The sequence below is a fragment of the Osmerus eperlanus genome, chromosome 12, assembly GCF_963692335.1.
Source record: "Osmerus eperlanus chromosome 12, fOsmEpe2.1, whole genome shotgun sequence".
In the NCBI taxonomy this organism is placed as follows: Eukaryota; Metazoa; Chordata; class Actinopteri; order Osmeriformes; family Osmeridae; genus Osmerus; species Osmerus eperlanus.
In genome coordinates, this window is record NC_085029.1 from 10,223,030 (window position 1) to 10,250,607 (window position 27,578).

The 27,578-nt window shown below is 48.7% G+C and overlaps 3 protein-coding genes across 10 annotated transcripts; 1 reads left to right on the forward strand and 2 right to left on the reverse strand.

Annotated features, from left to right (window-relative positions):
* Positions 1–6: 6 nt before the first annotated feature.
* On the forward strand, positions 7–4,642 carry LOC134031360 (uncharacterized). Of its 2 annotated transcripts, XM_062474956.1 has the most exons (4): positions 7–666; positions 813–1,332; positions 1,584–1,606; positions 2,877–4,642. In XM_062474956.1, exons 1-4 carry the CDS (start codon positions 504–506, stop codon positions 3,008–3,010), a joined length of 840 nt encoding a protein of 279 aa, XP_062330940.1. In that variant the 5' UTR covers positions 7–503; the 3' UTR covers positions 3,011–4,642. The 2 variants fall into 2 exon arrangements, with proteins under 2 accessions (XP_062330940.1, XP_062330941.1); XM_062474957.1 differs by lacking the exon at positions 1,584–1,606 and having other exon boundaries at positions 2,877–3,017.
* On the reverse strand, positions 4,408–6,695 carry LOC134031361 (testis-expressed protein 47-like). 3 transcript variants are annotated; one of them, XM_062474960.1, is made up of 7 exons: positions 6,567–6,695; positions 6,364–6,428; positions 5,746–5,849; positions 5,571–5,632; positions 5,268–5,466; positions 4,943–5,093; positions 4,408–4,793 (listed from the first exon to the last, which is right to left on the reverse strand). In XM_062474960.1, the coding sequence occupies exons 1-7, from the start codon at positions 6,572–6,574 to the stop codon at positions 4,756–4,758; spliced, it is 627 nt and encodes a 208-aa protein (XP_062330944.1). In that variant the 5' UTR covers positions 6,575–6,695; the 3' UTR covers positions 4,408–4,755. The 3 variants fall into 3 exon arrangements, with proteins under 3 accessions (XP_062330944.1, XP_062330943.1, XP_062330942.1); XM_062474959.1 differs by having other exon boundaries at positions 4,943–5,090; positions 6,364–6,445; positions 6,567–6,689; XM_062474958.1 differs by having other exon boundaries at positions 6,364–6,445; positions 6,567–6,689.
* A 56-nt stretch (positions 6,696–6,751) lies between these two features.
* Positions 6,752–27,312, reverse strand: grid2ipb (glutamate receptor, ionotropic, delta 2 (Grid2) interacting protein, b). 5 transcript variants are annotated; one of them, XM_062475446.1, is made up of 23 exons: positions 26,669–27,311; positions 25,550–25,803; positions 24,868–25,218; positions 24,427–24,581; positions 18,476–18,763; positions 17,083–17,168; positions 16,102–16,171; positions 15,224–15,541; positions 14,819–14,970; positions 14,346–14,486; positions 13,260–13,345; positions 12,810–12,939; positions 12,165–12,466; positions 11,064–11,882; positions 10,513–10,600; positions 10,025–10,102; positions 9,550–9,746; positions 9,178–9,333; positions 8,992–9,078; positions 8,749–8,878; positions 8,473–8,591; positions 8,112–8,276; positions 6,752–7,950 (listed from the first exon to the last, which is right to left on the reverse strand). In XM_062475446.1, exons 1-23 carry the CDS (start codon positions 26,751–26,753, stop codon positions 7,879–7,881), a joined length of 4,329 nt encoding a protein of 1,442 aa, XP_062331430.1. In that variant the 5' UTR covers positions 26,754–27,311; the 3' UTR covers positions 6,752–7,878. The 5 variants fall into 5 exon arrangements, 4 of the variants coding, with proteins under 4 accessions (XP_062331430.1, XP_062331429.1, XP_062331432.1 ...); XM_062475445.1 differs by having other exon boundaries at positions 10,025–10,114; XM_062475448.1 differs by lacking the exons at positions 24,427–24,581; positions 24,868–25,218; positions 25,550–25,803; positions 26,669–27,311 and adding an exon at positions 22,833–23,014.
* Positions 27,313–27,578: the final 266 nt, after the last annotated feature.

A 27,578-nucleotide genomic window follows, 5' to 3' on the forward strand; every position in this document is an offset into this window, starting at 1 on the left:
GGGCACGTCTCAGGGCAGCCCACAGGAACACCACAACAATGGCTGCTGTCATTTCCAGCATTCTCTAAGGACCCCTCATCCTCCTCAACCTCTCAACCACTCTGCCCTGCGCTCTGAAACGGCGCAGTCAGCAGAACCGGACTGAGCTGCCCTGAGATGTCGGGCACCATTCCCCCCCCCCCCCCCCCCCCCCCCCTCGCTGCTTAAGAGCCTCTTGAATCGTTCCGTGAAAGGATTCTATTGATCGGCAGGCTCCTCCGATCCAGACAGATAGTTCAATTGATCTGTTATCTGCCTGGGTTGAAAGGGGGAAATTGCGCACACACAGCAATAGTCAGGGAAGACTTAATACGATGGTTGTTTTGTAACGCATGGCCATAGAGGAAGTCTGTATGTTTTATTTGTTATTTGTTTAGGGTTGTTTTCCGGGGGGGGGGGGGGGGGGGTTCTTTGGAACCCAGTGAACTGGGTCTGAGGTCTTGTGTCGTGTTGGTCTTGTCCCCATGTGTCCAGCAACCCAAAGCTACGCGACTTCACCTCCACCCCCCCTCCCCAGAGGAACGGCTCGGGAGGGGGGGCACACAGGCGGCGCCAACCCCTCAGGGCTGTGCGTGGGGACCCCCGGGGCCGGACCCATGGGGCCCAGTCCTCACATGATGCGCAGAGGTGAGCCCCAGCCAGGCTTAATCCTCCACACTCACCACGGTCCTGGGACCATGCTGGTTTGTTCATGCACCGGGCTGATGTAGGACCACCGGGGGAAACGTGATGGCGTTTACGTTGGCTTCTAATGTTGTACCTCCTTCCTCTAGGTACAAAGAAACCAGCCCCCGCCCCTCCTAAACCAGCTAACCCCCCTCCAGGCCAGCCCAGTAACCCCTCCCCAGGCTCCGCCCAGTCCCTAAGCCCCTCTCCCCCGGCCCGTCTCCAGCCACTCCCCACCTCCCCCACGGCCCAGCCCTGCGCCATCCCCAGACGCCACTCCAACAACCAGCCCCACATCCAGGCCCCCAACCACCCCCCTCCCCAGCCCCCCTCGCAGGTCAGCCCCCCCCCCCAGCCAAGAGCTCTCCCCCAGCCCCAAGGGGACCCCCTCGGGACGGAGCCCTCCCCTCCAGACACCCCCACCCCACCAGACACCCCCCCGCCGTCCTCTGCCCCCCAGGACAGCCCTGGCGCCCCCTCAGCCACGCCCTTCCAGTCAGGATCCCTCCCCAGGCCGCGGCCGGTGCCCAAGCCCAGGAACAGGCCCAGCATCCCCCCTCCTCCGCAGCCCCCCCAACCCTGCCGGCGACACCAACGGCCTCTGCAGCACGGCATACAAGATCATGGGTGAGGACAGCCAGCTGGCTCGTTTATTTTCAGTACATGAGGCACATAGGTTACATCTGGATCCATATTTGCTGCCGTAAGATCAGATTTGATCATGGTTTCTTGCTCATTCCATGTTTTCGCACAATGTAATACTGTTAGGATCGCTTTCTTCCTGTATGTGTTGAGTCTTGCCTATTTAACCAAGTAGCACCATAGAGGTGCTCTCTCTTTCTCTCTCTAATAAGTGGCATGTCACAATACCTTCACAGGTTAAGGATCGCTTGTGACAGAGGTTTGTAGTTACAGTAATCCTTAAAACTAGCAGCTCCTGCACGATCATTTTGTTTGGTTTGTTTGTGCTCAACCCCGTCACGACAATGACAACATCATCCTCATCATCATCATTTAAACCCTCCCCTCCTGCTCCGGTTTACCTTGGTTACCATTGATTATCAGTCATTGACCTCCCATTACCCAATCATTGAATGTCAGTAACATTTTGATAAGGGTTTGCAAATGACAAGCATCATATTGTGTTTGCAAATGGTTTACCTTGGTTACCATTGATTATCAGTCATTGACCTCCCATTACCCAATCATTGAATGTCAGTAACATTTTGATAAGGGTTTGCAAATGACAAGCATCATATTGTGTTTGCAAATGTCAAACAGATCTCAGAGTCTGAAAAGCAGTCAGGTTCTACAATCTCGATCCAGTACAACTTCCTGTATGTCTTTTGCAAAGCCTTCAACTCTAAGATATATATATATATTTTTACTGTTAGTATTGTGTTGAGTTGTGTACTAATGAATACGAAGCTTGTCGCTGATAACGGCCACATCTGTAGTCCACACAGTGCTAGAACCAGGAGCCAGTGGGTCGTAGAGCTGTCAATCTTCCTCAGTAATCTCATTCAAATTTCATTCTTTATAACTTTTTATATTTTAATTACATTCAAATGTTTCTTGCTCAAATGGAGCCTGTAACACAAAGCACGTCCGTTTCCCCTTCCGCTCCACCACGACACAGCCTCAGCATGGTCTGTCTCTGCGGACTGGCTTGTCGAAGCTCCCCTTCTCCGCTTGATGTCATCCCCAGGCCGCGTAGCAAGCCCATGATGAGTGTCCGCTCGCACGCTGCCTGACACAACAACGCCGTCTGTGTTTTCGCAAGCGGTTAACCTTCTGACCTTTCCATTGATCTCTAAGCCAACGAGGAAGCCACGTGCTTCACCATGTTGACGGAATGAAGTCACTGGATGTATTGTCGACCTGTTTGTTTGTGCGATCGTTACATGTTCTTGTTTTAGTACGTAGCATGGAGGATGAGCACATGATGTGATAAATGATACGCATGCTTGCCTAGGCTACTAACATCCAACACTATTTGTTATGAATAGTCTAGGCTACATGAAGGCCTTTTTCAAAGGAAATTGACAAGAGTAGTACATTCTATAACAGCAGTACATTCTCCACGGCACACTAACATGTTCTCATAGAAGGTCTGTGCATGTCAGAAAGTGTCCTCATCCACCTGGGTGACCTGTGTTGTCGTCCATCAGACCCCGCCCTCTCCCTGAAGGGGTTCACCAGAGCCTTCGTCCCTGACTTCGCTGTGGACCAGCAGCCAGTGGCGGCCGCCCCCGTGCCCTCTCACAGAGACTCTGAGCTGGACACTGAGAGCACCGTCCTGTGAGGAGGGGGACGCGCTCGGCTTCAGAATCAAGCGCACCTTCCTGTCCCCCCCCCGCCCGGTCCTGCCTCTTCCCTCCTCCGCCTGTGTCCCAGCACCACCCTCCGCCCCTTGACTGCCACACCTCAGCTGCTCGCTCTCTCTCTCTCTCTCTCTCTCTCTCTCTCTCTCTCTCTCTCTCTCTCTCTCTCTCTCTCTCTCTCTCTCTCTCTCTCTCTCTCTCTCTCTCTCTCTCTCTCTCTCTCTCACACACACAGACACACACACACACACACTGCAGCCCTGTTTCAGCTCCTGCTCCAGTCGTGTACTTGATAGCTGCCACTCTGTTGCATTGACAAAGCCAACGCTGAAGCTTTGTTTAACTGGATGACGCACAGAAATTAAGAGTTACAGTAAAGATGCAGAGAGAAATGGAACTATGTATTTGGATGGGATTGCACCTGGAAGGGACATGGTGTGGGTTGGCAACTATGGATTGACAAGACCAGTAGTGGTATGAGGTGATTTTGATATTGTTTATTGACCAAGGCCTTAGATTATGATATATAATAACTTTTTTTTCTTTTTTTTTCTGTCTCTCAAGCACAGGAAATGTGTTGGAAATTGTAGAAACCAAAAAAAAAGAAAAGACAAACATGTCTGTTTCTGAAAGTGTAGCTGGTGACTGCAGGTTTCCAGTCAGATCAGACCACTTCCATACCTGTTTTTTATGAAACTCCTCCTTTTCACCTGTTTTTTTTGTATATGTTTCTCTTCCAAAAGACCCATTCCCTGTGGCTTGAGTAAACTGCAGTCTTTTGGATCATGCCTTACTGTGTTAGCACTGCTAGCATACAGTACATGCTAGTAGTGGTAGGATCCTTGTGTTACCCTACATGCTGTATGTTCTAGCTTTGTAGGCGATGAATATTTTGCCTTTCTATTTGTCATGTTTACTCTGATGTTGCTGGGGCATTAAAATGACTTTGAGTGAATGTAGGGAAAGGTGATCTGAAGCGCATATACACGCTTTTTTTTTGTTTCTTCATTTAAGCTGATAGCTTTAGAATCCCTCAAAATGATTCAAAATGCCATTGAAAGCATCTTCAGGAGAGCTTCTTGGTGAACAGGTTTCCATGTGGAAGACTCTCCTTTCTAACACTCTGAGCTGGGTTTACAAGCATTGTAAAATCTCAGTGGTGAGGTGGTGTTAGATTGTCCAAGGCCAGCTTTTTTCTATTTGTGTGTGTAAAGTTTTGCTTTTGCCTTGAATATAATGCAGGGATAGGTTGGTGAACCGCCCGCTATGGTACCAATAGCAACGTCTTGGATGCGTTAGTTGTCCTGGAAATCAGTTCATTATATGTACTGTTTTTCAGCGACAATCATGCCTTTAGTCTTGCTGGTATTTCCTGCCCTCTATCTCTCTCTCTCTCATACCTCGCTGCCTTATCCTTCAGCATAGAGGACTCCCTAGTGAGGCACCAAGAAACGAACAAATGCCATGAAACTAGAGACATGAAGACAGTCCTGCATTTGGAGCTCGGTCGTTTTATATGCAGATTGTTGAGCTGATTCATGAAATAAAAATGTAATATGAATGCTTGGTTATACTCCTTTCCAAAGAAAATAAAATATAAGAATAAAATGGAATTGTGTTGTCTATATTATGTTGCGTACTCACTACTCCTGGTAAGACAGGGTATAATCGGGGGATGTACTATAACAGGATAGAAGGATTGTCAGGAAACTTCTCTTCATGCCAGCTACCAGCATAGCCTACGATGGGTTGGCCACACAATTTCTACAAGGAGAAACAGAACCTGTGTTTATAGTGTTGCCACACATTTGTTCTCGCACCCCTTAAATCTCAGTACTTGTTGCCCCCCCCCACCCTCTCTCTGTCCCTTTTCTAAACACACACACAAAGGTCCTAAAGGGCAGGGGTTGTACCAGAGTCCATGAGGATGTGTTGGGGCTTGGTGTAGACCTCCAGATAGGTGGAGGGAGAGCGCAGTACGGGACTGTGACAGAGGTGAAGGACGGTGTCCTCCTCAAGAACCAAAGCCTGCTCCTGGACATCCAGCCCTGGGAAGGTGTCCTGCTGAACACACACACACACCTCGGAAACTTACTAACTTGTTTTGTAGTACAGGAATGTCAACGTTGCCCCTCAGCCATCTCAATCCAAGACCCGATCGCAGCTTAGCTGCATGTGGTGCAGGGAGGATAGGCAGTTATAGGGGGCTGGAGAGAGAGGAGAGGGTTCTTCGCGTACTTTTCGTTTGAGCAGGCGGAGACAGAGCTTGTAGATGACGGCCAGACAGTCAGGAACCAGTGTCTCCACAGGCTCGGCCTGCAGGGAGGCGTCCTGCAGGCTGAGGGGCGGAGTCACAAAACGGTAACCCCACGACGGGAACAGCCGGCTCGGGATCATGTGAGACGTCACCAGGATCCTCCCCTGCTGCAGAGGAGAGCTGGGCAGAGGGAGAGGCAGCAGGACGGGCACGAGATCAGCAAGACTGAGGAACATCAGCGATTTCTTGGTTGGGAAGTATGCTGAACTTGAAGGAGATATTACCTGGGATTTTGCTCCATGTTGCTTAGATCTTTCAGGAGCAGTGTCAGAACATCTGCAGAGGACTGCAAATAAAAGAAAGGCCTAAAACATATGATAGGGGTAGCGAAGTCCTAAACATTGTCTACATGAGGGTTATAACCTCTAAGACTAACCTAGTTGATCAAGGAGGCTGTACCTCTAGTACGTGGATGATACATTTAGGATACAACAGGAGGACACCAGTAACTCCCTCAGTCTGTGTGTTTTTCTGAAACTTTGATAAAAAACCATCGTAGTACTCTGTGAATATAAAAGTTATTTAAAAGTCAATTAAACCAATTTCAATGCATGGTTCATTATCACATTATTATTATCCTTATTGTGAGATACCATGAGCACTACTATTTACTGAGACCACATTCAGACTATATAATCGATTTTAAAATATTTTTGTGTAGCAATTGTTCTGCAACAACTTTACAGTTATATCATAGTGTGTGCCATGCATACTTCAATTGTAACCTAGTAACATTTGAATATAGGCCTAATATTAAAAGCTGGCAGCTGATTACATTTAGTAGAGGCTCTTATCCAGAGCGACTTACAGTAAGTACAGGGACATTCTCCCCGAGGCAAGTAGGGTGAAGTGCCTTGCCCAAGGACACAATGTCATTTTGCACGGCCGGGAATCGAACCAACAACCTTCTGATTAATAGCCCGACTCCCTACAGTAACCGCTCAGCCATCTGACCTAGCTGATGCCACTGGCGTTGTGTTGCAGAGCTCCAATATTTTTTTTTTGTGAAGGAATTACCTCCAATAGTGGTCCTTTTTTCTTCTGAGTTAAATTGTGAAGATGTAGTTGCCACATACACCAATCTGTGAACAAATTCTTTCTTGAAAACAACAAAACAGTGTGGTTAGAATATGTTGAACACTAATAGGGTCAGTGCACTCGCACTCCGAAGTGAGTAATTAGCTCAAATAAGGCTTTTCATACAGATAATGTTGACTTACTTTGTCATTTGATTTCTGCTTATCGTAGTCGGCAAACAATGAGTTTTTGTATGCGTTATAATATACGTTCACGCAAACATTGGCAGCTAAAGTCGAGGGCAGAGAATTTCCGGCCATTTTACGAAGCTCACTATGGCAACAGCATCACCCGACGAGTGTATCAGAAAAGAGACAGTAGTCGCGAGAAAGTGAATGTTTATTTAGTCAAGCGAAAGGCTACAATTGTGTCGAAAGCAAATATTCAACATAAAGATTTAATACAGGACGGTAACAAGATGCTTTCAGTTAAAACATAGAAAACATATAAAAGTAATGTTTCAATAAATTATCTATCAATTTAAGTAGACCCACGATGCAATTATTTTTGTTCAATATACATTTCTGAGAAAGTAAACAATTTCATCTACGTAAATAAATCATTTCAGATGCACAATTTATTTCCACATAAAATACAACACCTGAACCAACATGCAAATGATTTGGACAGATAGTTAACACTGTATTCTGTTAGTAACCTGAAAAGCTGTGCAGCAAGAAGAAATACTGATCTCATACAAGAGATGGTTGAGGGTAGGAACATCAGTTTCATAATGACAGAAAAAAAAGATCTGATAAATGAAATAATTCTAAAAACTAAAGAAACAGTGATATCACAATGTATGTGAAATGTGTATGACAGATGTCATGGATATGATTAAGATATATAAGGATCAGGAGAGACTGATTAGCTTGATATCACCCTTCGTTGTTTTGCTGAGACACTGGTGTTAGAAGGGCTGCATTTGCACCAGAAACCTGCCAAAGGTTCTATTACATAATACTCAAAGTACATGTCATGCCATGGTGAGGATTGATGGTGAGCTAAGTTCAGCCGATTTGATGTACATGATCCGCATGATGGGATGTAAATCTACAGTGTGTCGTTTCACTGTGCATGTCTGTAAATATTCAACCCACTGACTCACCTGTCCACTTGTCAGACATGTCAATTCTAGATATATTCAGGTGCTTCTGAATCATCTCATGCCTAATATACGTCTAATATACTTCAGGAGCCTATATCAAAGCGCTTTATTTCAAATATAGTCATATCAAATATAAAATCATATGATCTTAGAATGATGTATTCTGGAGTCTTTCTTAATATATTTCTGGTAGTGTCACGTGGTCTCTGTCCCAGTGGTTCTCAGTGTCTCTGTGTGATCTTGGCACTTTGGTTGAGGAGAGCAGAGTGAAGGAGAGAAGCCGATTGGCCGGTGGCATCCTGGCTAGCAAGACAATTGGCTAGAAAGGAGAACTCCACTGGATGTGTTTACCAGGCTAGGGGGGAGGAGAGTCGAGGACTGCGAGGGTTGTCTGTAGCCTGTGTCTCAGTCAAAGCTCTCTGGAAACAGAAATATGTATGAGGGCCATGCATTGAGTCTGTAACAGTTTAGAAATGCACACCCTGGACATTTGTGATTACTAACGTCCTTTAGAAATCACAAGGATTCCAGTTCTTGACCAACACATAACCGTTTTTTGAAAGGCCATCCAATGTCTCACCTCAAACTTGGAGGTGAACTCAGCGAAGATGGCGAAGAAGGCTTCCGTGGAGGTGGTCTTGCTGTCTTCTCCAAAGTAGGATGCCACCTTGGAGAACTCCTCCATGGCCCTCAGCTGCAGCGAGTCCAGTGACTGCACTGCTGGGTGGCTGTTCTCTAGAAAGCCCTGCCACGCCAGGGTCAAGGGTCAAACTAGGGTCACATTTGACTTCCAATCCACCATTCTGTTGTTACCATTCTGATGTATTTGTGTTATACAACCTGAGTCCCAATGAGTAGCACCCAAGCTACCAATGATCAACTTTTCTACTGGTCAAAGAGGAGAACCTTCTCTGAGGGACTATTTGTGGGTGGAAGGATACGCTCATAATGCTGGCAAAGTGGTCCTCGGGTGTAGCAGGGATCTTCACGCAGGCCGTCCTGATCTCCTGGATGGTGGCGTGGATGTCATTCAGCTCTACCTTCAGAACTCGATGGTTCACTGGAGAAAAAAACAAACAAAAAAACAATGTACAACTACGCCTTTCCAGATACCCAAAGGGATTTTAGAACGTTTTCTGACACATATCTCAAAGTGACCTCAAGGAATTAAAGTCGGGAAGGAGGGAGAGTGAGTCTGGGTGTTTGTGTTACTGTACCTTTGGCTGCCAGCGGTACAGTTGTGAGGTCCCTGGCAAAGTTCAGCAACTCAGGGAAGTGTTGGCATAGTGATTTGGCCAGAATGTGCAGGAAAGTGGATTTTCCATCCACTGTTTTAGTGGTGTTGAGCTACAAAGCAGAAGGAAAAGTAGAAGAAATAGTTAGATAGAATCGCAGTCTTACTCTGTATACAGACTCTAATACCAAACACAAGACTCCACAGTCAAGGTTCGTACAGATACCTCAGTGAGAAAGTTGATCTTGAAGCCAGTGGTCTTGTTGGTCTTGGGTTGACCGTTATTCAGGTAATTTCCCATCGCTAGAACAAACTGTGGGCAGAGACATCCATCTTACCAACCAACAGACCACAACCAGGCCACCAACCAGTCAGCCAATCAATAATTCCAGCAATGAGCGAGCGATGTTACCTCTAGGATCTTGGCCAGTTTCTTGCTGGTCCGAAGCTCCACGGAGGCCTTGTAGATACACTCATACCCCGCCCTCATCTCCTCAGTCTTCTCCTGCAGGGTGCTCTTAAAGTGGAGGCTTCGCAGACGAGTCTTATACTCAGGTACCATCAACATCTAACACACAAACACAAGTACCACAGTCGTTACAAGCCGTTTTAGGGTTACGATCGTTTTGTAACTGCCTATCGGAGAGTTCAAGTGTCCAAACTGGCATTTTAAACCATTCCACCTGCCAGATCTCATGGGAAAAACTTTTGGAATCAAACTTGTACTATTGAGTCTTGTAGCATAGGGATTCACGTTTTGTGGAGTGTTGCTCCATCTGATTACCTGGAAGATGAATTTGTCAGGCTCGCTGAGTTTGGTGAGGTCCTGGTCAAACTGCTGGTACTGCTTGACCTCGTCGTCATCGGGGGCGTAGAGGAGCAGCTGTTTGATGTGAGCGGGCTCCAGGCGGTCTGAGGTCAGGGTCAGCAGGATCTGTCGCAGCTCCCCCGGAGACAGCTTCAGATGGGCGATCAGGATGGCTGGGGGCAGAGGAGGGTGTGGAGGACACCCTTTATTGCTGTGCAAAGTATAGGACTCAAGTGATTGTACACACGGGTACAATAAAAAACAATGTTCTGTATAGGCAGTGGCCTGTGGCAAACCCTTTACACATTTAAAATTCAAATAAACGGTGGGAATACATCCACTTACTGTACCATTTTACTTGGAGACACCAGCCTCAACCCCCAACCCCATCCCCGGCCCCGGCCCTGGCCCTGGCCCTGGCCCTGGCCCTGGCCCTGGCCCCAGTACTCACAGGCGTTGTAGGCCTTCTTATGAGACAGGATCTCCACCACATCCCTCTTCTTAAAGCTTTCTGGCAGGAAGGCTGGCTCTGGAGGGGAGACTGACAGGTTTAATCACTGTGTCAGCACAGGTTCTCCAGGCACCAGGAGGGGAGGGACACACACACACTACCGTGGAGGGTTTAAGAGGGAGAGAACTGAAAGTGACAGATGGGAAAGAGGTGGAGGGTGACAGAGGAGGAGTTTGGAGATGGAGAATGAGTAAGGGGAGATGGAGGAGGAAGGAGGTGGATGAGGAGGAGGAGATGGTGCCTGAATGGAGAATGAGTGTGCTGAGGAGCTGGATGGAGCAGCTCCAAACAGGATTATGGTCAACATGAGTCTCAACAAGCTGGGCTGTGAACACAACAACAGGCTTGATGAGCATAGCACCACGGCATGACAGGGTACAGTGAGCATGGTGAGATTGAGCAGTGGGCAGAAGTTTGGAAGAACTTACTGGAACTGCGCTGAGTACCAAAGTGCAACTCCAGATCCAGATACTTCACCATGTCGCTCAGCTTTTCATAGTCAGGATCCTCACCAAGCTAGAAGTAGAGAGAGAGAAACAAGAAAAGAGAGACATAGAGAGAGGCAGAGGACAGAGAGGCAGAAAGAGATGACAGGAGGGATTTGTTGGCATTGAGAGAAATTGGTATTGCTACCATTCCTTTCACTCCCTATTCTATTCTCTAAGTGTCAACCACTATGAAAAAGTATTGTATTTGTGCATCGGCAATGTTGACATTTAGTCTTGCAGATGCAGACAGAAATATGGTTTTAATTTTTCATGGTATCTTGTTCCAAAGGGCTTCAGCAGTATACTTTACCAAGAAATGTCAATTCTCCTTTCTGGCATGTGGATTTTAATTATCATATTGTCTAGACAGTTCAACACCTTCTCCTTAATGACTATCCAACTATCCTTTTATATTCTTCCATCCATCCATCTATCCATCCATCTATCCATCCATCCATCTATCCATCTACAGCCCTAGTGGTGGTGCTGACCTGTCCCCAGATGGTGCCCTCAGAGTTCTCCACCTGCTCCCAGCGCAGCCTCTTCACACTCATGTGGTTGGTGTCCCCCGCTCGGGGGCTGGACTTGGGCAGAGGGGGAGGCTCGCATGGGGGAGGCAGGGGTGGAGGAGGGGGCGGTGGCACCTTGTCAGCCTGGAGATCTGAGAGGGGGGTTAGGGGGGGCTGGCTCTGTGGCTGCTGGGGAGCTGGTCCCTGGGTCACAGACTGGTTCTGGGTCTGGTAGATTGGGTGGTGGAGCTGGTGGTGCCTCTGTAGGACCTGCTGGGTCTGCCTGAGGGGCTGGGGGGAGATGGAGGAGGCCTGGTGCAGGGGTTGGGGCTGGCTGAGCTGCCGGGGGAGGTGGCTGGGCCGGGAGGGCTGGGGGGCCAGGCCAGCAGGCGGAGGCTGGGACAGCCTGGTGCCCTGGAGCTGGCGACCAGCCCGGAGCTCCTCCCTGGTGGGCAGCACCTTGTGGTGGGGGGGCCGCTGGGCCAAGAAGACCCGGGGAGGGGGCGGCGGAGGGGGGATGATGGGGTGATGGGGCTGGAAGGACGTCCGCGCGCGGGGGATGTGCTCCGGGGAGAAGCGGACCGGCGGGAGGGGGTCGGAGAACTGGAAGGGGGGCGGGGGCAGCGGGGTTGGGAAAGGGGGCGGGGGCGGAGGGCTCTGGGGGGGCGGTGGGATGTGTTCGGAGCCCGAGGAGTAGGTGAGGGAGGTTGTGTCTTCGCTGCTGCAGCTGTGGTCCTCGCTGCTAGCGCTGCTGAGCTGGCGAGGCAGGAAGCTCGCCTCCTGCTCGTCCAGGAAACTCATCTGAAGATGGTGGACAAAAAATACACACACATCTTTTTTATTAGACCTCAACACACCCTATAATCAAATGGATCACCGTTGTGCATCCAGCAACATAGCTCTCTATGGAAACCATGGCAACGCCTGTGGGCGCACCTGTCCATGCCTGTGATGTGATCATCATAATAACATACATTTGATCAAGTGTGTGTGTGTATGTGTGTGTATGTGTGTGTACGTGTGTGTCCAGTGTGTGTCCAGTGTGTGTGTACAGTGTGTGTGTGCGTCTCCAGTCTCTCCCACCTCCTCGTAGTCGTTCTCTCCAGGCAGGAAGTCGTCCACCAGGGTGACTCGGTGTCCCAGCTGCTCGCTCAGCGCGTCCAGGAAGCGGTCGGTGTCCCGACTGCGGGGGGGCCGGGAGAAGGTGAACAGCTTCCTGCGGCGGGACAGCGGGCTGGACGGGTCGTCCGGGGGGCTCTCCAGGCTGACGTATGGGTTGGAGTCGGTGCTGCCAGGGGAGGGGAGGGTGCCGTGGTGGTAGAACTCATACAGCGGGCTGGGGAGGGGCTCCTTCCACGACAGAGACGGACCTGGCTTGCGGTTCCCTGGGGGAGGGAGGGAGGGAGAGGGGGGGTGGTGCAGGGGATATGACACAGCATTTAAGCAAGATGGCAACCTGCTTGAGTCAGAGGCACCTCATGCAGAGTCCAAACTGCTGAGCTACAGCTGGTCGCATTGTTTCCATCTGGTTCGTAAATCCCTGCTGTCTGATCAGAAATGTCAGTGATTAGGAGGCCTCCTGTTTACTGGAACTCATGAGAGTCTGAAGTCACGGGTTGGTTGTGCGTTATTGTGGCAACAGGGTCAATCGAAAGCATCATCAACTGCTTGCAGGGTGCGTGCGTGTGTGTACTGTAGGTGTGTGCTAGCGCAGCAGCAGTGTAGTACCTGTGTTAGCGTGTATGAGGGGGGAGTGTGTTTGGCCCCGCCCCTCGGGGTCGGGGGAGGAGCCAGTCTGCTGCGCCGTCCCACTCCTCCCCGAGTACACGCCCTCCAGCTCCGCGTACACACCTGACATCTGGAGGTGGGGCGTGGTGTAAGCAGTTAGCACACTGGGGCACTTCACATCTTTATTCAAAGGTCTGCTTGTTACTCATTAACGCACAAACTTTGTCCACCATTGGCGGGGCCACATCCGCATTTAAGTCCAAACAATCTAAGGTTTTCAATGCGTTTAGCTTCCAAGCAAAGGTCAACTGTGCGTTAATGAGAGTCTTTTTTTTGTGCAGACTTTCAAATGAAGGTGAGTTTGAAAGCACAGGTAACATGGTCTAGAATCTGGTGTGTGTCCAGACCGGGTGGATGGATGGAGCAGTGCTGTGTGGAGCTTCTACCCACGTTTTTGAGGTCGGGGGACTCTGGGAAGGAGGTCCCGTCTCCACACTGCCTCTCCTCAGGGGTCTCCGAGGGCTCCACGTGGATCCCTGAGAGAGACATGGGCAGGGGCACGGACAGACAGGTGGACAGAGACAGAGAGACAGGTGGACACAGACAGACAGACAGACAGACAGAGTGGGACAAGCAGAGGGAGACAGCGCTATGAGGATGGAGCAGTAGACAGCAGAAGCACAGCTGCAGTGTGTCACAGCTACAGACACCTGTACAGATCACAGATAACTATAGACATCTGTACAGATCACAGATAACTATAGACATCTGTACAGATCACAGATAACTACAGACACCTGTACAGATCACAGATAACTATAGACACCTGTACAGATCACAGATAACTATAGACACCTGTACAGATCACAGATAACTATAGACATCTGTACAGATCACAGATAACTATAGACACCTGTACAGATCACAGATAACTACAGACACCTGTACAGATCACAGATAACTATAGACACCTGTACAGATCACAGATAACTATAGACACCTGTACAGATCACAGATAACTATAGACATCTGTACAGATCACAGATAACTATAGACACCTGTACAGATCACAGATAACTATAGACACCTGTACAGATCACAGATAACTATAGACACCTGTACAGATCACAGATAACTATAGACACCTGTACAGATCACAGATAACTACAGACACCTGTACAGATCACAGATAACTATAGACACCTGTACAGATCACAGATAACTATAGACACCTGTACAGATCACAGATAGCTATAGACATCTGTACGGTCTACTAGGCTGAAGATCATCCTTGGATGAATCCATAACTAAGATAGGAATCCTCAACCAATCGTGTTGTGCAAATCTTCAGTTAGGATTCCATCCAAGTGAGGATGACAGCTGTGGTGTTCTACCAGTCATGTATGTGCAAGCAGCCACGTCCTTCCTTCCTCCCATCCTCCTGTTTGTGTCCCTCCAAACCCCCTCTTCCAGCCCCTCCTCCGCCCCCTCCCTCTCCCTCTCTCTCTCCTCCACTCCTCCTCCCAGGCAGCGTACCCATCCCCAGGTGGGTCCCGATGATGCAGTCGTCGGAGCTCCTCTCTCTGAGGCTGCTCCTGTGGGAGGAGCTTGTCACGCGCATGGAGCTGCTCCTCCGATGGTGCTCTGGGGCCAACAGCCCCTCTGACTCAGGCTCCGCTGTGGACACGCACACACACACACGCACGAACACACATTCACACACAAACGTACACACACTCATTAAGCTCACTTGTTATTTGCTTATACATGTAAACGTAATTACTTATTTAACTACAGAACCATCAAGGGAAAAGTTGCATTATGTAATACTCAGTTACAGTATTTACATAACTCCAAACAACAACATCAATCCATACTATTACACACAAGGTAGTTACACACCAACTGATTACATAAACCCACCGTAACCTACTTTCTTATCACACAGACAACATATAAGACGACTCCATCCATCACTACATCCAGGGTCTAGTGAACTGAGTCTGTACCTGCCGTCTTGAAGCCCAGGAAGCGGGAGATCTTGCCCTGGCAGTGTTCCTGCTCCTCATAGGTCAGTAGCTGGTAGATAAACTGCCAGATCAGCTGCTTGGCTGGTGTGTCCAGTACTGGGAACACGTCGACGATGAGTGTGTCCACGTTCCTGAACACACACACACACACACAGACAAGGGCATCAGATCATAGTTTTGTTGTAGAAGAGTATCAAAAGCCTCCAAGGCCGTTTTTGTCTCCTTTTCTCCTTCTTGACATAGTATCCATGTCTAAGGTGATTTGTTCCTGTCCATCCTCTCCTCCTTCCACCCCACCCCTCCTCTCCACAACCCCTTTTCCCTCCTCTCCCCCCATATCCTCCTCCCTGCCCTTGCTCCCTCTCCTCCCCCCTCCTCTCCAACCTGTGCTGGAAGAAGGTCTCCAGGGCTTTGCAGACGGTGTATCTCTCCTGGACGGTCAGCAGGTGGTCAAGCTGCTGGCTGAAGGTGCGCCCGTGGACCTTGATGCTGGGGGGCAGGATCTCCGCCACCCACTGGAGGGAGCTGAGGGCTGGGGAGCGGGACCGGGGCAGGGGCCCGGCCGGGGGAGCCAGAGGGGGGCAGTCGACCGGCTCCGTCTGGTCGGAGGGGGAATGGAAGGTGGGGCCGTCCTCCACCACCAGGGTGGGTATGGCGCCGCTGCCCTGGAGCATGGAGACCACCTTCTCATGGGAGCAGCTCCTGGAGAACACAGACCAGACACCTCCGTCTGTCAAGCGCTCACCACCAACCAACGTCTGGGTGAAACCTCCCGAGGCTACAGAAGGTGTGTCCTACAAGCCTCAAAGTAGGCGACATCTGGTTCTGTCCTCTGGAGAACCTGAGTCAGATGTCACTACATTCCCTATCCTTCACCATCCTCCAACCTTCCCTTCTCTGGCTTGAATATGATGTCTGTAATGAACGACAGAATACTGAGGAGAACTGCTTCTAACCAATCCTTGCCCTCGCTGCCTCTGACAGCTCGTCCTCCCATTTTCCATCCCTGACCTTCGCCCTGTTCCTGGAGATACAGACCGCCTCTGTAGCTCTGCTCCTCACTCCTACCTGGAATCGTAATGACTGCAGAGGTGGACTTATGTGGAGAGATGGTGGGTAAGTCTTGAGGCTACAGGAAATGTATTGATGACTGTGAGAGTCCGAGGATGAACACCAATTTATACATTCGTTTTCAGCTGTATCGTTATCAGATTACCGGCCCACACACACGGACACACACACACACACACACACTAACTAACCTCATGTCCAGCCCGTTGAGAAAGAGGATCCGATCTCCAGGTTTGAGTCCACAGTCCTCTGCAGGGCTGTCTGTGGACGGAAGGAAGGATTTATGAGAGGAAAGTATGTAGTAAATTAAAGTACATCAATATTATCATTACTGGTCATACAGGGTCATAGACTTGAACTTTGCCATACAATGTTTATTACTGGCCATTATTATGTGGCAATATTAGAAAAAACATGATATTATCTTATTGTTGTTATTATTATATTTGGACAGATAGACGAATGGACAGACAGACTGACAGATTGATAAATAGATGGATAGACAGATGGATAGACAGATTGATAAATAGATGGATAGATAGATGGATAGACAGATGTATAGACAGATGGATAGACAGATGGATTGACAGATGGATAGACAGATGGATTGACAGATGGATAGATGGATAGATACATTTGCCAATCACATTTGAGAGACACGAGACCAGAGTGTACTCTGGGGGCGGTGAGGTCCCCGCCTCCCTGCCTGTGCATCACGATCTCATACACCCACTGGTGATCCATATCTGTCTCTCCATGAGGCCCACTGAGTCAGCCTGCACCAGCCCCCTGGAGGTGGGTGCACGCAGCTCCGTCATCACCACACACACACACACACACACACTCAAGCACACACACGGACACACGCTCACACCTCCTCCTCCTCCAGCTTCCAGCACCCAGACAGAGAAACATCCGGCAAACCCCCATAACAACTCCTCCATTTCTGCCGCTATGAATAACAATGTTCCTCACACCAGGGAGTGTACATCGACAATGTTTACCTCCCAGGTATGACCTACACTCATCTTAGTCTTTAAATTCTGTCTGACCTGAATGTTCAGCCTCCAGCTTCCCTTCCTCCAGTGACTCAGACACACCTCCATTTCCTGTACTTGGGATACAGTGAACGGAACACATCCTGATCTCCCATCAGCCCCTGCAGCACCCACCTGGGATAACAGAGTCGATGCAGACGGGGGCGTGGCCTCTCAGGGTGAAGCCGAAACTCTGGTTCCCTCTGTATACGCGCACCGTCCTGAAGGAGAGACAGGAAAGACAGAGAGAGAGAGTGTGAGAGAGAGTGTACAGGTGCTCCATGCATAATTATTGGAGAGACTGTTTGGAATATGTACAGTGTATTCAGATCACATTGACACCAAGCTGTGTTTTCAACCTTAACGCGAATATATAAGACCCTTTCCCACCCCCCACCCCCATGTCCGTACCAACACCACCACACACACACACACACACACACACACACCACCATGCAGCCATCTCCAAGTCAAACACCACCTCTAGGGAAGGCTGTCTCCGTTGCCATAGAAACTGCTCAAGGCAATGAGAGAGATGTAAACAGGAGTACCACAAACAGAGAAGGAGGACAGAGATGGCAAAATCACATCTTCTCCTCCCGATTGTCCGTCTGACTGTTACATAAGTTGGGCTAAATACAGAAGGGTTCACTGCATACGGAGGGTGAATGCAGGCTCAGCACTGCTGTGTGTGTGTGTGTGTGTGTGTGTGTGTGTGTGTGTGTGTGTGTGCAAAGATGTAGGAAAGTGATCTAATGTCTTGCAGGCTCAGCACTGCTGTGTGTGTGTGTGTGTGTGTGTGCATGTGTTTGTGTGTGTGAGTGGGTGGGAGTGTATGTGTGTGTACTATCATACTGCAGCTGTGGTGAGGAACGTCAGATATATTAGAAGTGACTGACAGGTGGTCACGTTGTATCAGCAATGTGTCACCAGCTGATTACCAGAACAAAGTAGCTTTCTGTGTCAGCTGAGGTCATCTGCCTGTTTAATACCACCATCAACACGCTTAGCCAATCACAGAGTACGACCAAGGTCTCTATCTCATACACCACCAGCTTCTGTGATTATGGCGTTTACTGTATGACAAATTCCAACATGCAGTGTGTGGGTGCGTGTGGTACTGTGTGTGTGTGCTGTGCAGATGCTTAAAGGCTGAGCTTGTAGTAGGAGTGTTTGTCAGCCAGTAGCATCATCTTAATCCCACTCTGGTGTTGCAGAGGGACAGCTAGGAAGCTGCAAGCCCTGAGCTGAACAGTAACTTAGCTAATTAACTCTGGAGGATATAAAAGCTACAACAAAGATGTAGGAAAGTGATCAAATATTGTGTTACAGATACTGAGATACTAGATAGAGAAAGTAGTACAAGTACATGACTAATACACAAGATTAATGTATATTTCACACTTTCCAGATTTAATCCCAAAGCCAAACAGTCAGAGCATTCCCAGACAGAGAGGGGTTGAGATTAAGGTGGTGGGGAGGGGGGGTGGGGGGTCACGGGCCGAGCACACTCGCCACTCGTACTCACCTGTGATTGGCTCCAACAGGAGGATGTCCTGGCGTCCCTGCCACAGACTTCCTGATCCCCCTCTCCCTCTCTCCTCCACCCCCGCCTCCCTCCCCGGGGTCCCGGGGGACCGAGCTGGCCCGTTTGGACCGGTGGTGGCGGTCGGGGTGGTCCTCGCTGCGGCTGCGCCGGAGTCTGCTCCGGGCGCCGGCCGGCTCGCTGATGCTCTTGCTGCGGCAGATCCGGTTGATCAGGTTCTGAGACACGGCGTCGTCGAAGCGCTGCCGGTGCTTCTTGGGGATGAAGATCCTGGTGAACATCGTGAGAGGAGAACCAGCATGAGAGAGCACAGAGACGGGAGGAGACTCTGGGGTCTACGGGGCTCCCTGGTGAGGGCTGCCCAGATGATGCCTCAGAAACCCTTCTCAGTTGTCTGTGTCGGAAACAAAAGCATCCATTGTGAAAGGGGGTGTGAAGGTCGGTGGCAGCGTCACGCTTCCAGGAGACAGGAGTCGACAGATGCGTCGGCGTCAAAATATCATCGGGACAAGAAAACAGACGGGATCAGGAACTTGAAAAGGAAAAGTAAAACGAAACACAACAAGCTGATCTCTCCTTCCCCTGGTCACGGTCGGACCTCTGACCATGAGGGAGAAGACAGGAGCTGGAGGGGTTGGATGGAGGGAGGGAGACACGGACGGAGAGGAGGACGGGTGCCTGCGTGGAGACTCTGAGGCTGTCCTATCAGATGTGCCGTCACGGTGGGTTCTCACTCTGAGTCTGCAGCTTGGTGTTGGAGAGCTAGAACACAGCATAAGGAAAGGTGTGGGAGGGAGCGTGGAATCACTGTTACACCTCTCTCTCTCTCTCTCTCTCTCTCTCTCTCTCTCTCTCTCTCTCTCTCTCTCTCTCTCTCTCTCTCTGTCTCTCTCTCTCTGTCTCTCTCTCTCTGTCTCTCTCTGTCTCTCTCTCTCGCTCTGTCTCTCTGTCTCTCTCTGTCTCTGTCTCTCTCTCTTCCCTCCTGCACTCTCTCACCCCTTGTCATCTTTCCCCTTCCCCATATATAAACCTCCTATGGATCTGCGCCATAGACACAAAGTACAGTAGAAAGATATTTGACTGTACCTCTTGTCACAATATGTGTTTCATAACACAAGTGATGAACATGCCGTGCCACCGATCTAAAGGCAACAGCTGACAACCAAAACAAACCGTTTCAGTAAGTGATCAGGACCACAGCCAAGTGTGCAGCCCTCCCACACACACACACACACACACACACACACACACACACACACACACACACACACACACACACACACACACACACACACACACACACAAACACAGAGTGTTTTAAACAAACAACAACAAATCAGCTGATCAACATGCAAATACTAATGACATCGTTTGTAGGAAAATAAAACCATCCATCCAAATGTAATTTTCGGCTCAGCCACAAATGAAAGGAATTGTGGTACAATTTAGAGATGTAATCTTAAATACAGCCGTATGTAAACAAGGGGAGGCTCTAGAGCTGCTGATTTCCACCCACACCAGTCTGTGCTGCTGACCCCCTCCAAGCACCTCATTATTTTTTACGTTCCAACAACCCAATGAATCAGACCAGCGCCGCCTGGCTGAATGAGTCCTACCAAAGCGGAGGTTCTGAGAAAAAACCACTGAGCGAGCAATTACACAATGACGAGGGCAGAAAGTTCCAAGAGCTTCTAACGAAAGCACGGCTATGACAATGTGCCTGACTGGAAAAAAGCAAAACAGCCAATTATGCAGAAACAGTAGGTAAAACAACTACGGCTAAATCAAGCAAATAGGACAGAGAGAGAGAGAGAAAGAGAGAGAGAGCAGGGAACTTCTGAGCAGATATGAGTTCTGCCCACCATAGGGGAATGTTCAACTAATTAGGCAGATATTCATGTTAGGCAGACACTATTCAGAAGCCTGCCAAGGTACTCAGCAGGATAAATATAGATCTATATCACCCAGAACATTCTCTTGACTACATATGTCTGTTCATGGATGAGGGAGAAGGGCCGTTCAACACCTGGCTGAATCGTAGTTCAGTGTCATTCGGTTTGTATTGTGGGTGTCTATATAGTAGGGGTGGGGGGGAAAATCGATTCACATTTGAATCGCGATTCAGTCTTCTAACGATTCACATCGATTCACAAATGTAAAAAATCTTTTTGTAATGTTATTATTATTATTTTTGATTAAAAATTGCGAATCAATTCGTGACCCCAAGAATCGAATCGAATCGTGAGGTACCAAAAGATTCCCACCCCTACTATATAGTCTCCAAAACAACTAACACACTAAAATTCTTGAAATGTTTATTTCATAATATATGTTGATTTCATAATATTTATATATATATATTATGTATCAGTGTGTATGCACTGTGTCTGTCTCAATAGCTCAATAGCAACATCTCTAAGTGAGCCTTGTATTTGTAGTGACACACTGATGTGCTGTAGCTTCATATGTAGGTCTCTCAACATGTGTTTCTCAATGTGTAGTGCTGGTTATTCTGTATGTTAACCTATTTATGGTTTATTTATAAAAAAAAAATATATATATATATATATATATATACTTAAGACTTAAGACTATGGTCTTAAATGACTTGCTTTTCAAAATGATGATAAAAGAAATTCCATTAAATGTACATGTCACAGTGCTAAGCTAATACCTGCAGACTACCAGCTGAGTGACCCACCTCTGGCTCACAACCATCACTGTCACCATGACAACTGTGTGTTCATATAGGGGCCTGGAGCAACATCTGCCCAAACAGCCATCTCATCTGAAAAGTTGAGGAAACTCAAAACAGCCTTATCTCTCTGAGAACTAATTGAGTTTCCATGACGTGACCTGATTTACAAAGAATGATGCTCTAAAATAACCAAGAGGGGAGAAGGCAGATGGAGGGAGGATGAAGGAAGGAGGGGGTGATGAAGGGGAGAGATTGTGTGTGTGTGTGGGGGTGGCACCTGTCAAAAGAGGACATTCTAACTGGAAGACCTCATTTCAGTCCTAACATCCATAGAGAGAGAGACGCCATTTTACCTCCTTGATCTCATGCTGTATCTGGAGTGCCGCTCAGTCCTGCACCTGGTCAGTCAGGGGGGACTGCGCATACGCAGTAACATCACGCTGAGATATTCAAGCAGTGATTACTGTTGCACTGTGTCACCTTCCTGCTGAGCTCCAGGTCCTCGACCAGTCCTAGGACCATCACAGCCAGATGAGACCAGCAGCGTTCAAAACACAATCACCTAAACACCACAAACTGCAACCGCAGTCATTCACAAAACTAAAGCCGCCGATGGGGACGAAGATCGAACATTCCACACAGACTACACATCTCCTACATCCACAAAGATGGCAGTCGTTCAAAAAAGCAGCCCCTAACATCTGGACTCTCTACTGAAAGAGCAGGTAGAGAATTTCCACGGAGAGTCAAGGTTCTCTGGTCTTTGTACCTAGCTGTCACTGGGGTGAAGCTATTCACTCCAGCAGCTCCCAGAGCACGTCTCTTTTAGATGCTGTGGGTTTACAATCTTCTGCTCAAGGTTTTTTTTCTTCACATTCCTGTCAGTTCCATTCATCCATGCATTCCTTCATTCTCATGCCTAGTACATCAACTTTGACAAGACTATTTCTGTTCAAGTACTTTATCATTGTGTCTGTGTGTGTATGTGCAATCCAGAAACAAATTATGTCGTAAAAACCTGGACAACTGACATAGACTACAGACCAGCTGTATTGCACATGATAATGGCTGTCATAACTGTCATATGCCAGGAGCGGAGAAAGAAAGGCACAGATGTTGCTTAACCCTTGTGTTATCTTCGGGTCATTCTGACCCATCAGTCATTGTGACCCACCGTCGTATTGCGACAAATTTACCTCATACAAAAACAAAGTGAAGCATTTTCTTTTAACTGTCGGGCTGTCTCAGACCCCCCACATTGGAATGGTTAAAAGAAAATTATTTTTATTTGTTTTTGTATTGGGTAAAATTGGGTAAACACAACAATGGTTCGTTATGAACCTTTGGGTCATGTGACCCAAAGGCAGCACGAGGGTTAATCAAGTCTGGAAGTCAGCGACAGTGTATTTCACACTGCATTAAGGATAGGTTTGAGAGCAGAATGAACCTTTAGTCAACACTGACACACACATAGACACACACACACATGGATGGCATTTGACAGTCATTATCTGTATGACTACGGGCAGTTTCTCTCATTCAGAGCATCATATCTGTCAAAGCGTGTTTACATTCTACTGTGTCACCAAATCGAAAACACTGAACAAAATATGAGCAAAACCATAAACACACTGTACTCACCCTAAACAGCTCATAGCAGCTCTAGCAGCTTGACATCACACATGACTGAAGTAACTGCAAGTCATCAGTTCAGGTTCCCACTGGCAGTCACAGGTTTAGATATGGTGTTTAAAGGTATAGGTCCTATGCAGTATTTATTATGGTCTAGAGTTGCCATGGTGCATTGTCAAGAAAGGAAATGGCACACTCGGACTAGCTACAGCTTATAGCGCAATAATGAGGAGAAAATCCATCGAGTTACGCAGAAAGAATGGGAGAGGAGAGAGAGAATGAGAGAGATGGCATTTTAAACTGGATGCTATTATAGGACAAATAAGACGACATCTCATCACGTGGGAGTCCAGAGTAAAAACAAACCTATCTAAGGATATAACAGTGGATTTGAATATTCATCCATTATTCATGACAATAAATCAAATCCGATAAAACTCAACTTAGTTCTCATGACTTCGGATACCAGCCTTTATTAAGGGCCCCTAAAATCACTAATCAACCACAGACCATCATTTTGCACTGTACTTAGACTCCTATAAGGCATTGCAACATTGTTTACCTCTTTGTCACTGCAGGAGCACTGGGTGAAAAGGATTTAGCTCCTCATCTCAGTCAGATGATCAGGGTTTAGGGTGTGGCTGCCTCATTAGCCCAGTTCCCCACTGGTGTATGTGTGTGTGTGTGTGTGTGTTTATATCTGTGTGTGTGTGGGGGGCAGTCAATCAGATTAGAGATTTAGATTATACGGCAGGCAGTTTCATATCAGATGACAGCTGTTGACCTGTCCCTCCCTGGCTTCGGACATGAGAGTATCTGTAATCCGCGCAACCTAAAAAGGAAAGGTGCTGGGGGTTTTGGCATTAGTAGTGAGATTCCAGTTTTGCATGGAGTACACTGTCCAGTTTATAATGAAGGAATCTTTCAGGACATGTGCGTATCTTGTATATTCAACCTCAGATCAAATTCAAAGCCTTTCTCACAAATGAAGCATTCCTGCAGAGACACCAGAGACCACCACATCTCCTCCAGCAGCTATAGATGTTGGGTGGTGTCATCATCTTTGTGTAAGCTTTGTCTTCACATAACTCTACACCTTGGCTCTGAAGCCCGGCAGTTTCCCTGAGACCACAGTTAACGGGACTGTGAGTCCACCATGAGTCCATCTTTTGTGGCAGATGGAGGCCACCCACTCAAAGGCACTGTGGGATTCATCCATATTAATGGTCCCAAAGCAAGACCCCTTAATCCCTCCCCCAGCAGAATAGACCAAAGGAAAAGCCTGTTAACAATGTCATTGCAAATAAATCCTAACAGATTACCCGTACTTTTCACTGGGCCTGTGGAGATGGGGATTGAGGGGTCGGCTGCATCCAACCTGGAATGAACCGTAGGAACCGTTCGATGACTTAGTGTACAAACATGAAAAATACTTCAACAGCTTAGTTGCTCTGAGGTAAAGGCCCAGTATGGACTGCAATCACCTTTGATTGCAATGTAAGGATAATATGAATCCGAGAATGAAGAGGACGGGCTTGCGAATGAAATCTCAGGAAATGAAATTCACGGATTGGACCTTTCTAAGCCCAGGGCTGCTGGGTACCTGATGCTGGAGATGAGCTGGCGCTGATCGTCAGTGATCAGGATGTCCGGGAGGACCGAGGCCAGCCAATCGACTTTCTTCTCTGCAGCGTACTGCTTCAGCACACCAAATAGCCTCTCCTTCACCTCTGGTTCCTCCCCCAAGATCTGGTCAATCTGGAACACAGCACAAACAGCGTTTGGATGGGAACAGGCTGGTGAAGAGACTAACAGCACGCACACGGTGAAGGGGGCCAGCTGTTGAGAGTGAGCCAGCTGACAAACGCTCATGTGGACAACTCTATTGTAGCTAAAGTAGTCTATCTATTAACTACCATATTCCACCACAGATTACCCAGCTGCAAGTAGCAACCGACATGCAACCGATCATGGATTGCAGTATCCCCAGTGAGGACTATAAATCCTCCCCTCCCTCACCCCACTCCACGCCCCTTCACCTCACCTTCCTGTTGAACTCCAGAGCCTTGTGCTTGCGGTCCACCCTCAGGCCGTCTCCCCCGGCGCCCCCCTTCCCCCCCAGCTGGTTCTCCTCTAGACTGCCGCTGCTCCTCTTCTGCCGTGGGCCCAGACAGAGCACGCCCAGCCGCAGCGTTCGGCCCTGCGAGGCCTTGATCAGGGCCGCCGCCATCTCGTGCTGCCTCACGGGGATGCCGTTCACCTCCATGACGTAGTCCCCGGCCCGCAGGCCCCCTCGGCCGGCCGGGGAGCAGGGAGAGCAGTCCTCCACCAGAAGGGGGCAGTCTCCCACGATGGTGAAGCCAAAACGACCGTCAGGGCCTGGCGTTATGTCCATCTAGGGGCGGAAGAGAAAACCAATAGAGTAAATGGCAGAGACATAATCAGAGGAGAGAGAGAGACAGAGAGAGAGAGAGAGAGAGAGAGAGAGAGAGAGAGAGAGAGAGAGAGAGAGAGAGAGAGAGAGAGAGAGAGAGAGGGGGGTGGGATTAAGAACCAGTTAAGACAGTCATTTGTCTGCACACATCTATACATATCTATGAGAATTTCAAGGCTGTCATTTCAAGTCAATCTCAACAGCAGTGATGTTACAATAGAATCCTAAAATATACACTATAGGCTGTACCTCTGTGACCATAAAAACACAGAGACAAACTGAGAGTTCAGACCTGCTGGATGCGTGACACCACTCCGATGCTGGGCGGGATGTTCCTCTGGGTGTGGGCGATGGAGATGACGGCCTGGCTGCCCAGCGTGGACACGTTGTTGCCCTCGATCTCCAGCACCTGGTCCCCTGGCTGCAGCCCCGCCAGGTAGGCACTGCTGCCCTCCTCCACAGACAGGATGTAGCTGGGACCACTTCCTCCTAGCTGGAAGCCAAACTCCTCTGGCCAGCCCTGATTGGATGATGGCATGGCGAGGACTTTGAAGAGATAGAGGGGAGGGCATGGGAGAGGCGACAGGAAATGTAAGGGTGTCAGAATGAAAGAGCTGAGATCGAAGAAGGGTTGAGCTGTCGATGGATACCAGGGCTACAGAGCTAAGATGTAATTGGTATTCAGCGACGGCTGTTTAAAGATGACGACTGAAGCACAGATCAAATAAGAAGACTTTAAATCCTGGAGCCGCGCTCGTTCCACTTCATGGACCTTCGTGGACCTGCCTGGGAGTGAAACTCCGGGAGCGACAGAACACGGTGTCCTCTCCTCTCTCTCTCCTCCCCTGCTGAACTCTGGTGGAGCCCTCAGGGGTCACTGACCTGATTCAACTCCTCAGCAGCTAATGGGAGTCATCGCAGAAGAAGTGATTTGACCTTGGAGGAACGGAGCACACTCATCGCTCTAAATGTAATCCTTTACAGCCCGGACAAGACTGACACTGAGGCTATAGCACCCGAGTCTGCCTTGCTACTCAAGCCTGCAAGACCCTGTAAAACATCACTACAACAAACAGGGCTGTGGCAACAGGCGACTTTTTCAGTAAATGTATGATAATGTGTATAATGTGTCAATAGACGATATCTACAATGTGGGTTCCTTGTAATGTACAGTATTGTGGAGGTATTATAACATACAGTTCAGTGCATGGAATGTGCTGCAGCACAAGAACTTGTATGACCTCATTAATTGGTCAACAGACAAATATAGAAGAACACTCTAATTTTGCCTCCTGAGCTAAAGATGGTCGAACATCACTGCATATGAGCTAGCTGCTGCTCTTCCTGGCAGGCTCCATAGCTCTGACACAGTAACATGCTCTGACCAAACAGATGAAACAGTGAGACTTACAGAAATCCTTGGGTGGATAACGTGGACCCGATTTGTTCTGGCGGAAGGAGTATCTGCCCTTCTTGTGCTGTAGAAACTTCTTCATCTTGTCTCAGACTCTATGAGATAGCATAGGCAAACTGCCCGTCTGTCAATCTCCTCTCCGGACGTCTGAATCGCTCACAGCCTCCCCGGTCAAGGGAGAGGGGCCGAGGATTCAGAACGCCCCCGTCCACATCAAGCCCCGCTCAGACAGCCAGGCCCACCTCGTTGTGAGGAAAGGGTGACAGTGCATGATGTGAGAAGCCGAGTAGTCAGGGAGGAGCGAGCTACGGAGCCTCTCCTCTGAATCAGCCCGATCCGGCCCTGCGCCCGTCCGCACACGCAGTGTTAATCAGAAATCTGGGACAAGCTCGCTCCACTCCTCTCCTTAATAATTCTCTCTCCAAAAAGGGTATTGTGAGGCCTCAATCTTCTATAAATACCCCCCTGCGTCTCTGTTCCTGCTCCCTCTCTCTCGGCTAGGTGGCTCTCCGAGGGACCACTCCTGGCCCAGAATCACTGCGAGGCGATCCAAGACAGCCTGATGAACATTAACTGGAGCGTCTGCCTGCCCGGTGTGCTGTTGAATGTGTGTTGAAGAGTTTGTAAGCGTGTACTATGCGTGAGTGAGTGTACCTCAATGTCTGGTCCATTGAAAAGGAGCAGGGGACATTTAAGACTTTGCTGTGGATTAGTGGGATTATGGGCTGAATCTTCAGAGGACACAGGCCCCCCTCAGGGACACATGCCCCTTCAGTTAGACCTGTGGATCTCGTAGGAGGGTCACTGTGCTCAGATTGGACGATTGTAAACATGTTCATAACCTGCTCATGGCTGTTGTGTACGAGTGTGTGTGTGTGTGTGTGTGTGTGTGTATGTGTTATTAACA